Here is an 18,621-nt window from a genome sequence, read left to right as displayed (position 1 = left end):
ATCCACGCCAATGGATCATGTTTCGAGGCTGAAGAAGATGACTCTCAACCAGATTCAGAAGATGGGAGTCGGCACACTTACTCGACTTCCACCCCTGGACTTCCGCCTGGTCTCCGGCAGCCTCGCTCGACTTCACCTTCATAGCAGATCTCTTCAGCGCCATTAGAACAAGTCTCTCTCACTTCATGCTCGGGGGCTAGCAGTGGCTAGTTTCTCACGGCACTCGAGGACGAGAGCAGATGAGTTTTGCGGCGGCAGAGAAAGAAGAGGAAAACGTGCTAACCCTAGATTTAGTCGAGCGGTTAAATAAACAGAGACAGGGGCAGTATGGTAAAAAACAAGAAGTACAAAGGGCGTGAACCAAGTTCTCAGAGTTATCTCAGCCAGCAACCTCTGGATTCACTCCAAAAGAAATCCAACTACAAGGATTACATCCCAATATAAGAAGATACACAGATCTCAACGGTTTCACCACTCGATCTCAACTATAAAGAAGACAGCCCAAGAGCCGATACGAAGATACAAATCATGTTACTCCCAGAAGGGAGTAATCCAAGTACATTCAGGGAGGAAAAGGCTTGTTGTAAGAAGATATGCATGATCAGGAACATCGCAAATCCTCTTCTTGCATCTGTTCTTCTCCCTGATATGTTTTGCAACAAAAACAATGTGACCTCCGCAGAAGCTACTAAAACCCAAAGAATGGCTCCAACAGAGCAAAGGGGCGTTTCCGTTCCGATATCTCCTAATATCGTTTTTGTTTTCTCATCCAGCTTTTCCGTTCCCGCTCTCGTTCCGGCCAAAAACTGCAATTGCGGGAATGGCTAAGGGGTTTTTCCAACCGTTCCCGACCATTTTCATCCCTAATGGTTAGCTATAGATGTGCATGAACTAATTAATGCAGGGGCCCAATAGTCTTTTAACACCAACCAAGTAGGAAACCAGTTTTTAGAAACCAGGGATCCGCATACCCCTACCTATAGCTTTTAGTCAAAACCCAGTTTCTAAAAATTAGAGGAAAAAAGCTGGTTTATAAGAAAGTAAAACTAATGCAAACAGGACCTTAGATGCCATGGTGGAGACTTCTCTCATGTTTTGTGTTCAGACGGTTAGCCTGAATTAACGAAGGACTATATTATGCGCCTTCCACCGCCGCCCCCTGCCCATCGCAGACAGTGATGGAGAAGTGGATGGGCCAACTGCAAATGAGCATGATTTCTATGGCATTTAGAGTTGCCGAGTTGTGGTTTACTGTCTTTCTATTACTATGCTTGTCAGTGACTTAGTTATGGTCTTGTGGACTTGTCACTTGTGGTCTGTTTCTGAGTTTGAACTTGATTGCTGTAAGACTGCCGTGGTACTTTGTTGTTGCCGTGTTGGCTACTGTATTAGTACTACTATTGTTGGTTTGCTGGTTTGCTGTATCTGTATGCATGCAGCATGCTAATTGCTAAACTTATTTTGCTTTCTCCTGTACCCGTCTGCCTTCTGTTGCTGCATGCTGCGGTGCTGCCTGCCTGCCTGAACACTAAACTGTTGTTGTTAGTTGTTGCAATGTTGCTGTGTTGCGATGTGAATTGTGATCTGTTTGCTGTAACTATTTTGTCATGCTAAAAGTTTAAAGTGGTCATATATATTTTCTCATTTTGAGTTATCGATTCCTAATCGTAATCGGCATCTTCCTGAATGAAATATTCCGTTCCCGATATCTCATAATATCATTTTTGTTTTTCCGTCTGGCTTTTCCGTTCCTGCTCCCGTTTTCGGCCAAAAATTGCAGTTGCGGGAATGGCTAAGTGGTTTTCCCGACGATTCCCAACCGTTTTCATCCCTAGTGGTTAGCTATGGATGTGCATGAACTAATTAATGCAGAGGCCCAATAGTATTTTATCACCAACCAAGTAGGAAACCAGTTTTTAGAAACCAGGGATCCGAATACCCCTACCTATAGCTTTTAGTCAAAAACCAGTTTCTAAAAATTAGAGGAAAAAAGCTGGTTTATAAGAAAGTAAAACTGATGCAAACAGGACCTTAGATGCCATGGTGGAGACTTCTCTCATGTTTTGTGTTAAGACGGTTAGCCTAAATTAACGAAGGACTATATCAGATGCTTGGGATTAACTAAATGGAAGAAAATTCAGTATTGTCTAACATACAACTAATGCTAGGCTCCATTGCATTTAGAATAATCCTCGTTCTGCCCCAGCATGGCAGTGAGCATGAGCCAGACGCACCGAATCTTGTCAGCGGCAGGGTGGATCTGCACGGAGTAGGATAGATATAGACATGTAGTACATGTTCATGGACTGAGTCGGAGTAGGATGAAGGATATTTTCATGGTTTCTTTGAGAGAATAAGTAGTTCATCTATTTGCGATGCTTAAATTTGCGCTGCGGTACATAAAAATTTATTGCAATGAGGAGTCCCGCCGCCCAGTATTCCTCAAGCAGTGTTTGCCTTATTTTTCTTGGTGCTGTGGTTTCATTGAGTCTTCAATTTGAACCAAAAGTTTCATATATTGTGGTTTTAAATCGTGATGGATAACAAAAAGCTACTATGAAAACCATGCTGGTTTCCTCAGACAGTTTACTTGCTGATTATGGAGATAGGTTCTGCGTCAAAGGAGTTTTGCAAGTGGCAACCTGTGTGTATTTGGATTCAAATGCGCAGTAGGTCTTCAAATCATGCTGATGACTTACTTTTCTTGCTGCCCATCAACATTTCTCCGGTTCTTGCATTACCCAGATAGACTTTGTCAGTTTTAGATACATCAGGTTCTCTGGTTATTACATGCAAGGAAGACTACATTTCTTGGGATGTAGATGCAATACAGAGTATCTATATGGTCAAACTAGAACATACTAGCGACAGTCAATAGTAGCTCAGGATGTATCTTTGGTCCATGGATCGGAGCTGCTTGAAGCCTTCAGCTGCGTGCAATATAATTGTCTTTAATTTGCCACCGCGCATCCATCAGTCTAGGCATCACAGATCTTTCCCTGCAGCGGCTCCGTTGCGGCCCCTGCGGACGATTTGGCAACTCTGTAGCCCATGCCCCACGGTCTGTAGACCAATGTCACGAAGACATTTGATAGATTTAGTTTGCAAAACCCAGCCACGTACTCGGCTGCAGGCTCGCCGTTCTTTGAATTGTTGCTGCTCAAAACTGCCTGCCGCAGCAGCCATCACTACCGAAACGCACCCCTGATCAGACAGTACAGATAAAGCCATTGTTCTTTATTGAAATTTGTGTAAAAGCACACTACAGGTCAGGCGTCGTGGCATGCCGCATGCCCAGTCACGGAGTGGGATAAGAAATCCACACCGATGTGATTGTATGTATTATGCATTACACGTGTATGCAGAGATCTAGCATTGACGGACGTAGAGTCCAATTGCATCCAGGTGCCAGCCAGAGCGTCCAAAGAAGCCAGTGATACGGTCGCTGCCCTGCACCGAGTAGCTGAAACGAGTCCCCTTACTGTCGTTGCCGTATGGCCCATACGTTCCCTTGAAGGTGACAATCTTGAGAGACAAAATGATGTTAGGCATGTTATCGAATTCACCCGTTGTCCCGGAGATTTCCATCACATAATCCATCAGGCCAAGCTGAATCTGCACAACATTCCCACCTCAGCTGTGTACAATATATAGCTACTAATATTCACAAAATCAGATGTATGTAGAATATACACATTGTATCATAACCAGTCAATCTATATTGAAGGAGTACTTATTAAATATTTGATAATTATTATATTAAATATTGCAGCTACATAGCAGAAAGCACGGACCATATCAAATCATGATAAGGCTTCCCTTTGCGAACTGAGCGTAGCTCAACCGGTTAGGTTCCTTGGGGTAGAACCTATCCACCCAGGTTAAAGTTTTTGACTTGGCATGAGTGCTTGTATTTTTCTAGATTTATTTTAGGATTTATCGGTGCTATGCTTTTAGTGGTAGTTGGAGAGCGAAGCTTCTATGGTAACTTTGTCGATCTCGAGATATCCAGTCCCTCGAAGGTGTTCATAGGTAGGGATGGCAAATGGTAGGTATTTAATTTTAAACTAATGTAGGTTCATAGGTAGGGATGGCAAATGGTAGGTATTTAATTTGAAATTAATGTACATTGCCTTTAAATACTTTGTTTTATTTATTTATAAATATAAAATATTTTTATATATTTTATATATTTGTTTTTTTGATATTTATATATTTATTTATGAGCCTATTATTTATTAAAAATTATTTTTAAAAATTGATATTTTGTCTATAGTGTTATAGCTAATCCTTACTTACATGTTTTATGACGATTGATTAATTTTATTCTGGTAAAATCATTGACAAAGCGAATGGATATGGGCTATTTCTTATCACCCAAATTAAGTGGATATTCGAATAAACATCCGAATTCGAACTGTACGATTTGCATCACATTCGAGAACATCCGAATAAAGATCCAAATTCGAATAAATACGTGGTAAAAAGTGCTATCCGAATTCGATTTCAAGCGAATCCGATCTAATTACCATCCCTATTCATAGGGTAGGGTTTGCGTGCACTTGAGTTTGTACTAGTGTTTTGCAAAAAAAGAAGAAGAAGATAAGCTCCCATTGCACAGCTTCAAATATAGCCTTAGAATAGAATTCATCCAAACTTCATTCCAAAGTGTCCCAAGCAAAACAACTCATCCGTATAATTCGGCAAAATCCAAAGCCCTTTTTGTACTGAGATGCTGGCGCTAAAACAAGTGGCTTCACCAGGTTCGGATTGAACTTCTATCTTCTATTCGTGAATCCAGTAGAGAATCTCTATCCCAAATGTTTCTTCAAATAGATTCAACTCTGAGATGCCCGTGGAGCTAGGACCTTGTGATGAGTGATTGAACAACACGGTGTGCGTGTGACGTTTCTCTTGGTTGGTGTTGTTGCAGGTGATAGGTGGAGACTGAACATGCGGCGACGTGTGAAGAACGAAGATATGATGCCACGCCGATGGACTGAGAGCGGTGAAGGGTGGATCAAGACTTGCGCTCGAGGGATTTGAGATCGTGCGGTGTATGTCTACTATACCTGACGACACAATGAGAGAACGTTGGTCGACGGTTTCTTGGTTAAGCCACAAAACCAAGATCCCAGACGTTCGTTGCGGCGGACGTGGCCGAAGACAGGGATAATTGTCGATCACGAGAAGATTCCGGATCGTCGTGCGGCGAGATCACGGGATGCCATGGTGATAGATGGAAGGATCGCGGACATCGAGATTGTTTGCCGTGGAGGATGATATTGCGTGATACGCGCCGATTACGTTAATTTGATTGACGTAATGGCAAATTTGTAATTTAGGTATGCCACCCTATGGGTTATAAATATGTGGCACCTAGGATTGAGGGGTATGCGTTTTAGGGTTTTGGGGGCGTTTGCTACAGTAGCCACAGATAGCCGATGTCCCAGAATTCCTCCGGCGCGCACTCCTCTCTCCGGCCTAACCTAGGGTTTAATTCCTAGCGAGGGATTTTTGTTGATCTCTCCAATCAAGAGAGGGGGACGATTGGGCGGAGACTAGATGAGGCCCAGCGCCAGCGAGACACAGCGGCTGCACAGCAAGCCTGCTTTCAGTTGAGTTTTTGTGTCACGTTGCTTCTCTACATGAACTTGAGCTCATGTGAATGACTGCTTAATCTAGTTTGTGCAAGCTTTTCGGTGTCTCGTTTTGATTTGCTTCCGCTATGCTTTGAGCGTGTCAAATCGTTTCTAGGGTGAGCTTGCCACGAGTTGACTTGGGTCATCTTGACGATTCAACGGAGTGAATTTTTAAAGGCTCCCATTCACCCCCCCCCCCCCTCTGGTCGCCTGTCTCGGTCCTACAAACTCTCTACAAAGAAGCTCTCCTGTCTGAAAAATTGGAGCTAAAACAGTTTTTATGCAAGATGAAGCCATGTCAAAGGAACCCTAAGAATCCACAACTAGTGCATCCAACCCGTCCAACCAAGATACTCCCTGTGCTTTCTTTTTATAAGGTGCGCATGTATTTCAAGATTTCAACTTACTTTATCATTTTCAATCAACAACTAACTTTAGGTAGTGTAATTTTTTTATAAAAATTATATCATTGTATTCACAATTAAAAATACTTTATTATAATTATGATTTCATTGTTGTCAACATTATTGTAGTATAAAAAAATAAATAGTCAATGTATAGTTTTAAATACCATCTCAAGTCAAACCATGTTCACAAACTCCACTCTGCCTGCTCGTGTTTCCTGTTTTAATTACCTCTTGTCCTCTGCCTTTTGGCTGCCTCTTGCTGAGTTCCCAAGAGGTTGGGATTTGGGCTAGGTTTTTTCGTGCTGGACCAGAGAACAATGGCACGTCACGCCCATGTTTCAACCACGGATCGGCATGAAGCTTTGGGCCTAAACACGTGGTTCACATGGTGGCGTAGCTGGGTACCTACCTAGGCCGGCCCAGCACAAAGTATCCTGATGTTTAACGAAGCCCAACATAGGCCTGTTTCGAAGGTTTTTTTCTTTTTTATATTTTTAAAAAATAAAAATTTCAAAAATATATGTCCGTTTTGAAATATTTCAAAAATATCCCCCGGTCGCCCCCCATAGGGTGACAGGCCCTAAGTGTATATTTTTTTTCTTCAAATTTGCAACGATGTCCCTAGAAAAAAAAGGGGGCCTGTCGCCCCCCGCGTGCGACAGGGGGGCCTGTCGCCCCCCCCCCCCCTCGGGCGACCGCTGGGCCCGGCCCACGGGCGCGGCAGGGGGCCTGTCGCCCCCCCCCCCCCGGGCGACCGGGGCAACCCCCCTATATAAGCTCCAACCCCCCTTCCCTCCTCATTTGAGCCCGAAAATTCCACCAAAAATCCAGAAAAAAAGAGAGAGGTGGAGAGAAGGGAAGCGGCGAAGCCCTGCCGGATTCAGCACTTGTGATCTGCAGGTTAGTACATTTAGTTTATATAATTTTTTATTTAAGTACTACGCATTTAAGTAGGAGTAATTTAAGTTGGGGTGAGTAATTTAATTTAATTTAAGTACTACGCATATGGGTGCAAACTTCTATGACCACTTCAAGAACAAGAATCTTAAGAACCTGTTTAAGAGGTTGTGCACCCAAAATCAACAGAGAAAATTCAATGCATTATGGCAGATGCTTGATCAGTTGACTGTAGAGCTAGTGAAGGTAAAGGCATCAAAATCAGGCACGAGTCAGGCTGCAGAGGCTAGGGATTCAATTGAGAAGCTATTTTCACACTGGATTCGAGGTGCACCTAAGAAGAAATGGTCATTCCTGTATGATACTAACGGAATATGGTATGGTATTCAGACAACGAACCATGCAGAGTGTTTCAATATGGTTATGCGTTCTTGTCGTGCCTTTCCTCTTGTGAAAATTGTTGAGTTCATCATGTATGGGTGCATGAAGTATTTCAGAGAGCGTTACACAGCTGCAAGCATAAACATCAGCAACCCCCAAATTCAGTTTTGCAAAAGAGTGACACAATATATGCAAGAGAAGATTGAAAAGGCCAAACTGCACCGCGTCATATCGACAGGTACAATGGAGCATAGATTTGAGGTTCTATGCAAGGATAGAAGTGGTCGTGGTATCCGTAGAGATAGGGTGGTACAGGAGAGTTTGATTACAGTAGATGGCAAAGCCTTCTGCTCCTGCATGAAGCCTAAGTTATTGCATTTGCCATGCTCCCATCTCATTGCGGTATGTGCAGAGTCTGCGTTACAGCCAGGAGTATTTGTTTCACCTTACTTCAGCAAGGAAGCAGCTGTATCCACCTGGGGACATGAGGTATGCGGGATTGAAATTGTGGGGCCTTTCACTCAGGATAATGAGAATAAGATGTTTATTCCTGATCCAGCCACTAACAAAGGCAAAGGCCGCCGTCAGACACGTCGTATTCGGAATGGTATGGACGAGTCGGAAGCAAGCAAGGCACAAAAGTGTTGCAGCCAATGTGGAGCATTGGGTCACAACTACAAGAAGTGTCCTCAGAATGCACTTCACGATGCTGCTGACGTCGGTCCTTCCGGAAATCCCAGAGATAGAGCACCTCCTACGTTCAGACGAGCATCGGCGAGAATTGCTCGTGGAAGGCATTCGGTGTCATGATCTACAATTGCATTTCATTATTTGTAATATGTAGTAATGAAATATTACAGGTATGTAATGAAATATTATTGTACCTATGTGTCCAATTTGTAAGAAACATATATATACCTATGTGTTCTCATATATTTTTGAAAATGCAGGTATGGAGATGGACTCCTTGCTAGACCCAGTTATCGACTCGAGCCACAGGTCTTACTTTGCAGCTGTTGAGCACCGAGCCATAGAGGTGCTACGTCCTCGTCCACCCGGGGAGGCGATCTCTATACACCACAATTGGTGTGACAGGTATGTAATGAAATATTATTGTTTATCACTTATGTATTCGTCGGTATTCCTTTATTTAGACAATTTTGTTTATTGCAGGTTACATGAGGCCGATCTACTGACTCTGAGCCGTCTTGTCGAGGTTGGGCCTATTCAGCTCGACCGATCCCTCCTGACGACGCTCGTTGACAGATGGAGGCCGGAGACACACACGTTCCACCTCCCGTGTGGGGAGATGACTCCTACGCTGCAGGACGTGGCCTACCTCCTCGGCCTCCCTATCGTCGGGGAGGCTGTAGGTCCGCGTGTGGTGGCGGCCTCGTGGAAGGATGACCTGGAGGCCCGTTTTGCCCTGGTTGACCGCGTGGAAGAAGCAGGTCCGATCAACCCGCACCCGCGAGCAGCAGGTCCTTCGAAGACCTGGTTCCTACAGTTTACAGTACGTATTCATTCCATATATAAATTTAATTGTTACAATTCACATGTTCCATTGTCAGTTGAAACCATTAATCTTAATTATTTATGCAGCCTGCCCTGTTGGCTGCGGATGCCGACGAGTACAGTGTGACCAGATCGTTGGAGGCGTACCTACTTTGGTTGTTTGGTTACATCATGTTCAACAATAGTCATGGCAACTCGGTCGATAGGATTCTCCTTCCGTATGCACGGGAGATTGCGGATGGGAACGAGGACGTACCGCCCAACAGCTGGGGTGAGGCGGTACTTGCAGCCACTTACCGTGGACTCTGCGACGGCTGCATGAAGACACATGGGAACGCAGTGTTTGTAAGGTAATTCATGTGTTTGTAACTGTACCTTTACTGAATGGATGCAGTTTCGCCTTTGCAACATGATGGAGACGGACTGCTCGACTTACTTGACGAGGGTACGTGCCGGATCCCCAATGACCCAGTTTGAGCAGACAGAGGCATGGTCGAGGCAGTGTGATCAGTTACGTCAGGTAGTTCACAACTTGGGAAGCCGTGTGCAGTACGAAGACATCCACGGGTCGTCCCAGGCCTCGTCGTCGTTCCCGTGTCCGTCGACCGTGCACGGGCCGACGTCGCAGTTCTTCCCAACTGCAGGTAACGTACATATCTCTTTAAAATTAGATCAAGTGTTCCTACATATTTACTAATATCACATACAGGATACGATCCAGCTACTGTGTTCGGCCATACTGGAATGTTTAGAGGGACAGCACCAGTTGGCGGACCATATCCAGGGATGGTACCGGGGCCACAGACATAAGTGACCTAATAGCAGTGCCCTTCCACCATTTCAAAAAGATGTGACAACACGGCAACCACTCCAGCTCACCTTCAAAGCAGTCTCTCTGTCGAGGACGACGGACCTGTCATTCTACAGCGCAGGTCTGTGGCGTGTAGTGGGGAAGGCGGCATCTAGGCGCGATCGACCGAGCGGCAGCAATGCAGCGCTATGAGTCTGCATGCACAGAGATGCATCGAGTAGTCATTTCGAGAATCGAATCTAGCCTTTTCAGTGTTTGGTCAGCTAGCCTCTTCACTGTGTTGTCATGTAGGCTTTTTAGGTGCATTTACACTCCACACTCCGGGTATCAGACCTTTGTGCGCCTATAAATACTCCGAAGTTTGTGAACTCCCAGCAGCACATAAACACCAAACCTCATTGTATACCCAATGTCTGGAGGTGGGTCTAGCGGGAAGAATTACTACGGTTTTGAGAAAGTAAAAGGGGGAAGAATGAGAGACCCCATAATATGGGAGGGGCCTCTTGGACCTGATTCCTTTCCGGAACCAGTGTTTGAGTTTCCACCATAGCACAAGAGTGAATTTACCAATGAAACTCCTCTTCAACAATACGATAACCGTAGAGAACCGTGGCCAAAATGCAGACATGGTGAGGACTGCTTAGTGCAGATGTGCACCGACGGGATGGATGGCGGTCGGCGTTTCTTTAAATGTCCACACGCATGGGTAATACTCGGTTGTTTCATTTCTTTATCTTCAATGAGACACCTTACATGAAATTTGTTTTGCAGTCTTCCGATGCTCCAGAAAACTGTGGTTTTACTAGGTGGGTCGATCCTGCACCAATTTATTCTGTTCAGGAGTTCATCGAGTACCTCCAGATAAAGATCTTTGATCTGGAATGCAAGGTGAACCATTATGAGGAAGTAAGCGAGGGTAACAAAGACGACGAAGTTGATGATACCAGCAATGCTGCTGGTTTACAGGATGAACCATGCACTATTCCTTACTGCAACTGTACTTGTCACAAGAAGAAGGGCCCTGCGCCTCCAGCACCACCACCTGCACCACCTGCAATGGGTGCATACTGCGGAGAAGGCTCAACGCAGTTTGCTACGTGGGGGTACGGCTACTAGAACTACCCTAGTGCTAGTGACTTGCTGCATCGTTGTGTTTGTTCTGTTTTTTTTTTAAATTACCTAAGGCATGTTAGGTTAGTCCGGAATCTGTTTACCGTAGTTTGCAACGGGTTCTGCCATGCCACTGCATGTGTGATGTGTGTTTCATTATCGTTTTATTATGATGTAAAATTTGATGGTTCACATTATGTAATGCATTTCTTAGTTCTTATTTCTTATCGTTATATTAATTAAATGTGTGCTTTATAGTATTCTAGTCACAAGAAAAGCTCCGAGGGCCATGTCCGTGCCCAGCAGAGGGCTAAGAGGGTCCGACACCCTAGTGCTTTTTATACACTTAAACGTTCGCCTCTGATCACTCTCGTATTTTCCATTACATACAATAGATGGTATGTTTATACTTCGATGCTCCATTACGACTAAGTACGATTCAAACTCGACATTATGTACATGTCCAGTGAATGCAAGTTTGGTACGAGACATACATACAAGCATAATACAACATTAACAATACTAAATGCGAATACATCTTAAACCGATGAACATCATATGTTATAGATCATGGCATGAAATCATCTAGGTCGTCATCCCAGTTGACAGATGGTGGTGCTGCAGGTGGTGTACTATGGCTCGACGAACTTCTTGGATTTCCCTTTCTCTCTTTTCTGGATCTACGTTCATGTACAGGGGGGAGGAACATCATGTGTTGGAGGCCATGGTTTGGGAGGCATGAAGTCATCCATGTCGTCATCCCAGTTAACACAAGTTTGTGCTGCAGGTGGTGCAACATGACTTGACGAACCTCTTGTGTTTCCCTTTGTCTCCTTTCTGATTCTAGGTTCATGTACAGGGGGAGGAACATCATGTGTTGGAGGCCATGGTTTGGGGGGCATGAAGTCATCCATGTCGTCATCCCAGTTAACACAAGTTGGTGGTTGAGGTGCTGAAGCATGACTCGACGAACCTCCGGGCATCTGTTCTTGCGCAGGCCAAGTACTATCACCTGAAGATCTTATCCACCTCCTTCGTCTAGTTTGCAGCATAAGTCCACCGAAGATACATACCAATTTAAGGAAATTTGGTATCGTTTTGTTAATCAACTCCGTGTCCTCAGGGTAATCCTAGCATATAATTAAAAAACAATGTTACTGTTTCATAAATATGGATTCGAAATGACGGACGGGATTACAACTGAATGAGAGTTACCTTAATGTGCATCTCATACACCTCTGGCCGCATCCATATCTTACAAGAACTTTGTAAGAATCCAATGATATTAGGATGATTCGCTAGTTCACATACTCTCATGTATATCTTCCGACGTTCTAGCAGGTGTCCCTTTACATCTTGCGTCGTAATACCTCGAAATAATGTGAAATCTTTAAACTCTACTACTTTGGACAACACCATCTCTATCGTACCATCCGCTAATGGATCCAACTTCTTACTGATAACAAGATAGGTCATGATATCAAGTATTATACTAGATTTTTCTTCGGTCCATGAAAATCCTCCACAATTGGAGGCAGCCATTGCCTTATGCTGCAATATCAATAAGGTACTTTCATAATTTTATTCTAATTCATAATTAATTTAAAAACAAGTATGTAATAGTACTGAAATTGTAATACTAAACGAGTGTTCTAAAGCACCAAATCTAATTCAGCTAATCTGCTAATTAAATTAAATTGTTATACAATATCAATGGATTCATACGGAAGTTACCGGTAGATCACAAGTACGCAATTCGGCAGAGCTTAGCCGTTTTTCTTCGCCTCACCCCTCTTTTTTTCCTGAATTTTTTGGCTCAAATGACAAAGGGAATGGCGGCATATGGCGGCCAGGGCTTATATAGGGGGAGGGGACCCTGTCGCCCCCCCCCCCCCAAGGGCGACAGGCCCCTGTCGCCCGTGGGGGGGGCGACAGGCCTTTTTTTTCCAAGGACCTCGTTGCGAATTTGAAGAAAAAAAATTACACTTAAGGCCTGTCGCCCTATGGGGGGGCGACCGGGGGTATTTTTGAAATATTTCAAAACGGACATATATTTTCGAAATTTTTATTTTTAAAAAAATATAAAAAAGAAAAAACCCATTTCGAAGGGTTCCTTTGGCGGGGCTCAGCATCTCCAAGTGTATCTAAAAAATATAACCCCAAAAAACTAGTTTTAGGATCTTACCAAAAATTATTGGAAGTGAAAACTAACCTCTCATCCAGCAGATCCCAAAAATTGGTTGCCAAAATTATTTCAGAACTGCCATGTCATCAATTTGTGGGCCACAACAAAAGAAGGATTGGGGTTGCGGCAGACTAACAAAAGAAGGATTGGGGTTGCGGCAGACTAACAAAAGAAGGATTGGAGTTGCGGCAGACTAACCCAAATCTGGTTCAGTTTGGCTCTTTTTTGGGATTGTAAAAAGATTAGGAATACCTTTTGGGATCTGTTGGAGGGGTAGTTTTTTACTTCATGCCTAAAATCAAGCTTTTGGGAATTGAGTACATATACTAAAGCTCCAAGAATTGGAGCAACCTCATGAGTCCTGGCCCACGGGGCCCGTGCACTGTTCATGCGGGTCCCACATACTATTCAGGCTGGACCCACGTGGGACCCACGTATTATTCAGTCGGGACCCACGTGGGACCCATGTACTATTCAGGCGGGACTCACATGGGGCCCACGATTCTATTAAATTAGTCTCTTTATCTAAAAAAATATTTTCCTTCCATTATTTGACAATACAAAATATATTTAACTACTTTTTACATACAAAAATAATAACTAAACTTTGTATACTACATTTACATGTGGTAGTTGTACAACTTCTTGGGTTTTGATTTTCCTCCGTAAACCCACAAAATATAATTAGACTGTTCATTCATTTCTAATCTTACTTTTTTCCCTATTAAAGTAATTAAACTATACCTACTGACACCCAAACAAAATTCCTAAGAAAAAATTACATGTACCTCTATACTACAATGCTTGAGATTTGCGCGCTCTCAGACACAAAACTACTATGCCCGCTTACTGTAATTTTTAGATCTAACTCAATACATCGATACAATGTTGCTTCGAATATAGTAACAGATAATATCTTTGGTCCACGTTTTTTGTACAGGCGCGCGTAGCGCGCCAACCTGACTAGTATATTTAGGGTACTCTTGGAGATGCTCTTGTACCGGGGCTCTTATACCCAGAACCCTATATACCGGATGTTCGAGTCTGACTCTGTCGGGTATCAATATTAGGGATACCTGGCAGGAGGGATTAAAGTACTAAAAAGCCTCAAACCAACCTGTGGTTTATTACGTGGCATTCAACTCACCCGACCCTGAAGACTCGGGCTCGGACGCTCTGCCTCGTCCGACCTCAAGGGCGCGGGGGCGGACTCGCCCAACCCCTGAGGAAGATCTCTGCCTCACCCGACCCCGAGGGCGAGGACTCGGTTCGCCCAGCTCTACTATGTGGGACCCCGTGGGGCCCACATTACACCCAACCACTATGGATGTGATGGCGCACGCCTGGGAATAGGCCTCTGACGTCAGGCCAGGCCTGGGCATGCCTCAACTTGACCTACGAAGGCGACGGACCATACTTAAGAAGCCCACGACACCCACAACGCCGAACAGGATGGCACTGTGCGACTTACTCCTGTACGGCGCGGTCAAGGGAGCCCGTTGCCCATGCCGCCCGTCAGACGGGACGGGGCACCAGGACCGGCTGATGACACCTGCATACGGCGCCAGTGGCGAATAGGGACACGGCGTGCGGATGTCCCTGTCATCATCAACAGGGTCGGTGGGACCCACGGAAGGCGGAGAAGAACGGCGCGACCTCGGAAGACTTGCTCTCCTCCTCCCATTTCTCACTCTCTCTCTCTCGTGTAGCCTACTCTCTTCCCTTGGCCTATAAAAGGGGAGGCAGGCCCCCCCTACATGGGGACCAGAGCCGATTCAATCCAACTTCATCCACTAGAGACTTGGGACCTACTCCCGTTCTCGCCCGTTTGTAACCACTACTGCAAACTAGTGCCGGTAAAATGAGCAGCAGCAAACTAGACGTAGGGATATTCAGCCCAAACCAGTATAATCCTTGTGTCCTCCGTGCACACCATCCGAGCCAGACGTGCGAATACAAATTTACTAGCCGGTGGTTCCAAACACCGACAGACTCCAACCATAAAGTTGGACACTCCTAGATTCGTGCGCATGACAAAATCAACGGTTGAAAGCTCATCTTCTTCCTCCTATCACCACCACCGCCCTCCTACTCCTTCCAGCTCCTCACTATCTGCTCCGCGTCACACCACCTCGCCCCACCGAGCACCACCCTTCAAGCCGTACCGCCGAGTGCTGCCCTGCAACAGTTGACCCCTCCCCCCACCCCCCACCCCACACACACACACGTGGGCGGCTGTGCTGCCATAGTAGGCTGAGGTCCCTGGCATGAGGTGGGCGTGTGTGTTTTTATTTTTTTTTCTTTTTCTTTCTTTTTATCATAACAATAGTATTTTTTAGAAGATTTGGCTATGTGATTTTTTGGAGCTAAATGTTTTGGAACAATATTATGGAGCATTTGTTGTTGTTCTTGGAACAAAATAAAATCCCAAAAAAATGTTCAGGAACAATGTTTGGGAACATTCATTTGTTTTCTAAATAAAATAATATGTTATGGAACATTTGATTTTGTTTGTGAAAAGAAATAAAATATTTCGAAACAATTGATTTTGTACTTGGAAAAATGTCTCGAAAAATGTTCTGGAACATTTGATTTTGTTCTGAAAAAATATTCCAAAGAAATGGTCCATAAAATTTAATTTTGTTTTAGAGCAATGTTCTAGAACATTATTATGGAACATTTTCTATTATTCTAAATAAATATTATTTTTTCTCAAGATGGGCTGATTTAAACTAATCTAATGGGCCTATTTGAAGTTAGAGTAGGTCATCCATTGCGTAGGAAGCCTCCTCATATATTATTTGGGTTTCTGGTGTCCCAATCTATCTTTAGAAATTTTCAAAGAATATTTAGAAATCTAGATACATTTTTCTTGCTTTAAAATCTTTATCGAAGCGATTTTTAGAGAGATGGTCTCTCGACCACTCTGGAGGTTTGTCCTCATGGGTGTGACCGGTGGCTTCACCGGAAGGGTCTACCGGAGTGTTTTCTAGGGAGTTATGGTTTTGGCCACCCTAGAAGTTTGCACTCACCGGAGCGATAGGTGGCCGCACAGGAAGTGCTCACCGGAGAGTTTTCCAAAAGGCAACTAGAATATTTGAAGATGGTGAGAAGACCTTAACGGACCAACTGGTGGGAGCATCAGATGGACAAAAGCTTCTTTGGTGAGTTGGCAAGGGGCCAATGGCTAGTTGGTCAGAGTGCGGAGTATGCACTCATCGGATGGACTGTTACTCCGGTTTAACCCTCCCCTGTCTCTCCTGTGTTCGTGTTTTCTAGGCTGACAGCTTCCAATGGCTAGTTTCGAAGTGGGGCTATATATACCACCACCACGTTCCTTTTCAGTGTTGTTGGAGTGAGCTGAAGCTAGAGGGTGATCTTGCATACCTCTTATTGAGTGTCTCCACCACCAAAGTGAGCATATTGAAAATTAGGGATTTTAGCACTAGATTAAGGACTTCATTAGTGCTAGTTTAAGCCTCTGGTACTTCTTGCCAGCTATTTAGCCTAGAATGAGGAGAGGAGAACCCTCTTGTACCTCAAGGTGCTTGTGCGCACCGTTTGTGTAAAGTTTGGCGATGTTGTAGTCTTGCGGGACCCTCCAACCGAGTTTGTGGAGCGGCCATGACACTTTTGAATGGGAGGAGAAACCACCTTGTTTTGGTGAAGTGCCCTTAGTGGTGACGGCAGAGAGCAGTTTCGGGTAAGGCCTAGTAGGAGACCCATTTGCTAATGGGGAGCTCTAACAGCTAATCCATGGAGTTATCCGACCAGTAGCTTGACCCTTGAGAGGGGCTCCACCGAGGATTAGTGGAAAGCGTGACCTTGGTAAAAAGTCGTCACGCCGAGAGTTTGCTTTCTGTATCCTTGACATTTCACGTTTAATTATTGTACTTTGCTTCAGCAATTACCTTTAGTTGATAGGATATGGAACTTAGGGTGCAATACCTTGTGCCGTAGAGATAGAAACAAATAGAAAAAACTAGTGCACATCTAGATAGAACTTGTATAGGTTTTTACATATGCTTGAGCCTTTAGTTTGTTTAGAAATTCTAATTCACCCTCCCCTCTTAGAGTGTCTCGGTCCTAACAGATAGATTTTGGGTTATAAGTTAAATACCATATTATCAGATTAATATTTTTTCTGTTTTTCACACTAAATCGTTTACATTTCCTCTCAAAAACATGTTAACAATTAAACTGGAATTTGTATGCAAATATATAGGTTTTGTTGTTTTGAGTAAATTAAACAACTATAAATAAATCTGAAAAATATTTGTGCATCAAAGGTAAAGCTCTCAACGAGATTTTGTTTGTGGCATACAATTTTCTTATACAAATATAATAAAATTCATGTGAAAAATTGTATTTTAGATACATATATACCAAAATTGCAGGCAACATAGGTTAAAGGAATAGAGAATGATATTGTAATTGCTAATGATTAGAGGCAGTAATGGGAAATTTCCCGGCGCCATTCCTCTCCCCATCTCCTTGAAGCCTCACAGAAACCTTTTCCTCCCATCCCATGGGGAATAAAATCCCCATCGAGGTCCGTCCCCACGTAATTGAACACTATAATATATATGTGTTTCACATAATTCATATATCATATATGCATTATTACATGCTATACATCACTATATATGCCTCAAATAATTTCAGATTCACATATAAATACAATACATCAACACATAATTAAATTACCATTCATGAAAATGATCATAGATCATAACATGGAAAAACATTGTGACATATTAGTTTAGCAAATCCGTTGGGAAAACGGCAAGGAGGAATAATGCTCCCCCAACTTCATCCCCGTTTACCTTATGGGGAATGGAAAATTTCTGTTTGGACCTACGCTGTAACGGTTGTTTTGAGGAGAAAGTATATGAATGGGTTCCTACTCGTACCTGATGCGCTTCGGTTTCTCTGACAAAACCCCAATCGTGCTCATGGTACACGCAGCCATCACAGCCAATGTATGAGAAGGAGATCGAGCTGATTAATACATTCTCTTGGCTATAGATTGTCAGGCGAAGCAGCCTGTAGGGAGGCACCTGGATGTCGCGAAAGTTGCCATGATCTCCTCCCCATGGACCTCCAACCTTGTCCGGTTTAAAACGCTGAAATCATTAATGGGTCAGTCTATTGTTATTGAAGTCCTTTTCTACAAGTGTAGCCGAAAGAAGCATGCACCGAATGAGGTAATAAACAATTAAAACACTTGAGGAAAATGACTTATGTTAACTTACCATTGTTACTGATCTCGTAGCTTTTAAATAACAGGGCAAACAAATAGCAACACCAATATATAATGGTTGCCTTGCTAGGCCAATGAGAGTAAGCAAAGAGCACTCCCAATACACACACATATATAACAGAACACATGCGCATAAGAGGGTCCATTTTATTTTAGGTGGGAACATCCGAATATATAAAAAATCAACACCACGGAACACGATCAGGAGGAATTAGAATCTTTATCTTTATAATAGTCATTTTCAACCCATATGGGTACGAAGGTATTAAATAGCATTTGTAGCGGCTGCAATAGCGGTAGCAGAGTACAAAAGTTACGGCTAAATGGTAGCACTACTACAGAACTTGGCTTTAGCTATGGTAGGAAACCTCCCAATACTCCCGGAAAATAAATCATGACTGGGAAAGCTG

General features: G+C 43.7%; 1 protein-coding gene across 1 annotated transcript; it reads right to left on the bottom strand.

Annotated features, from left to right (window-relative positions):
- Nucleotides 1-3,216: 3,216 nt before the first annotated feature.
- Nucleotides 3,217-18,380, bottom strand: LOC120711258 (salt stress-induced protein-like). The gene is made up of 3 exons (XM_039996726.1): nt 18,204-18,380; nt 17,862-18,074; nt 3,217-3,615 (listed from the first exon to the last, which is right to left on the bottom strand). The coding sequence occupies exons 1-3, from the start codon at nt 18,375-18,377 to the stop codon at nt 3,370-3,372; spliced, it is 633 nt and encodes a 210-aa protein (XP_039852660.1). The 5' UTR covers nt 18,378-18,380; the 3' UTR covers nt 3,217-3,369.
- Between the last annotated feature and the right edge of the window lie 241 nt (nt 18,381-18,621).

The sequence above is a fragment of the Panicum virgatum genome, chromosome 6K (genome assembly GCF_016808335.1).
Source record: "Panicum virgatum strain AP13 chromosome 6K, P.virgatum_v5, whole genome shotgun sequence".
Lineage (NCBI taxonomy): Eukaryota > Viridiplantae > Streptophyta > Magnoliopsida > Poales > Poaceae > Panicum > Panicum virgatum.
The sequence above is the reverse complement of the archived record's forward strand: the minus strand, read 5'-3'. Positions and strand labels throughout refer to the sequence as shown.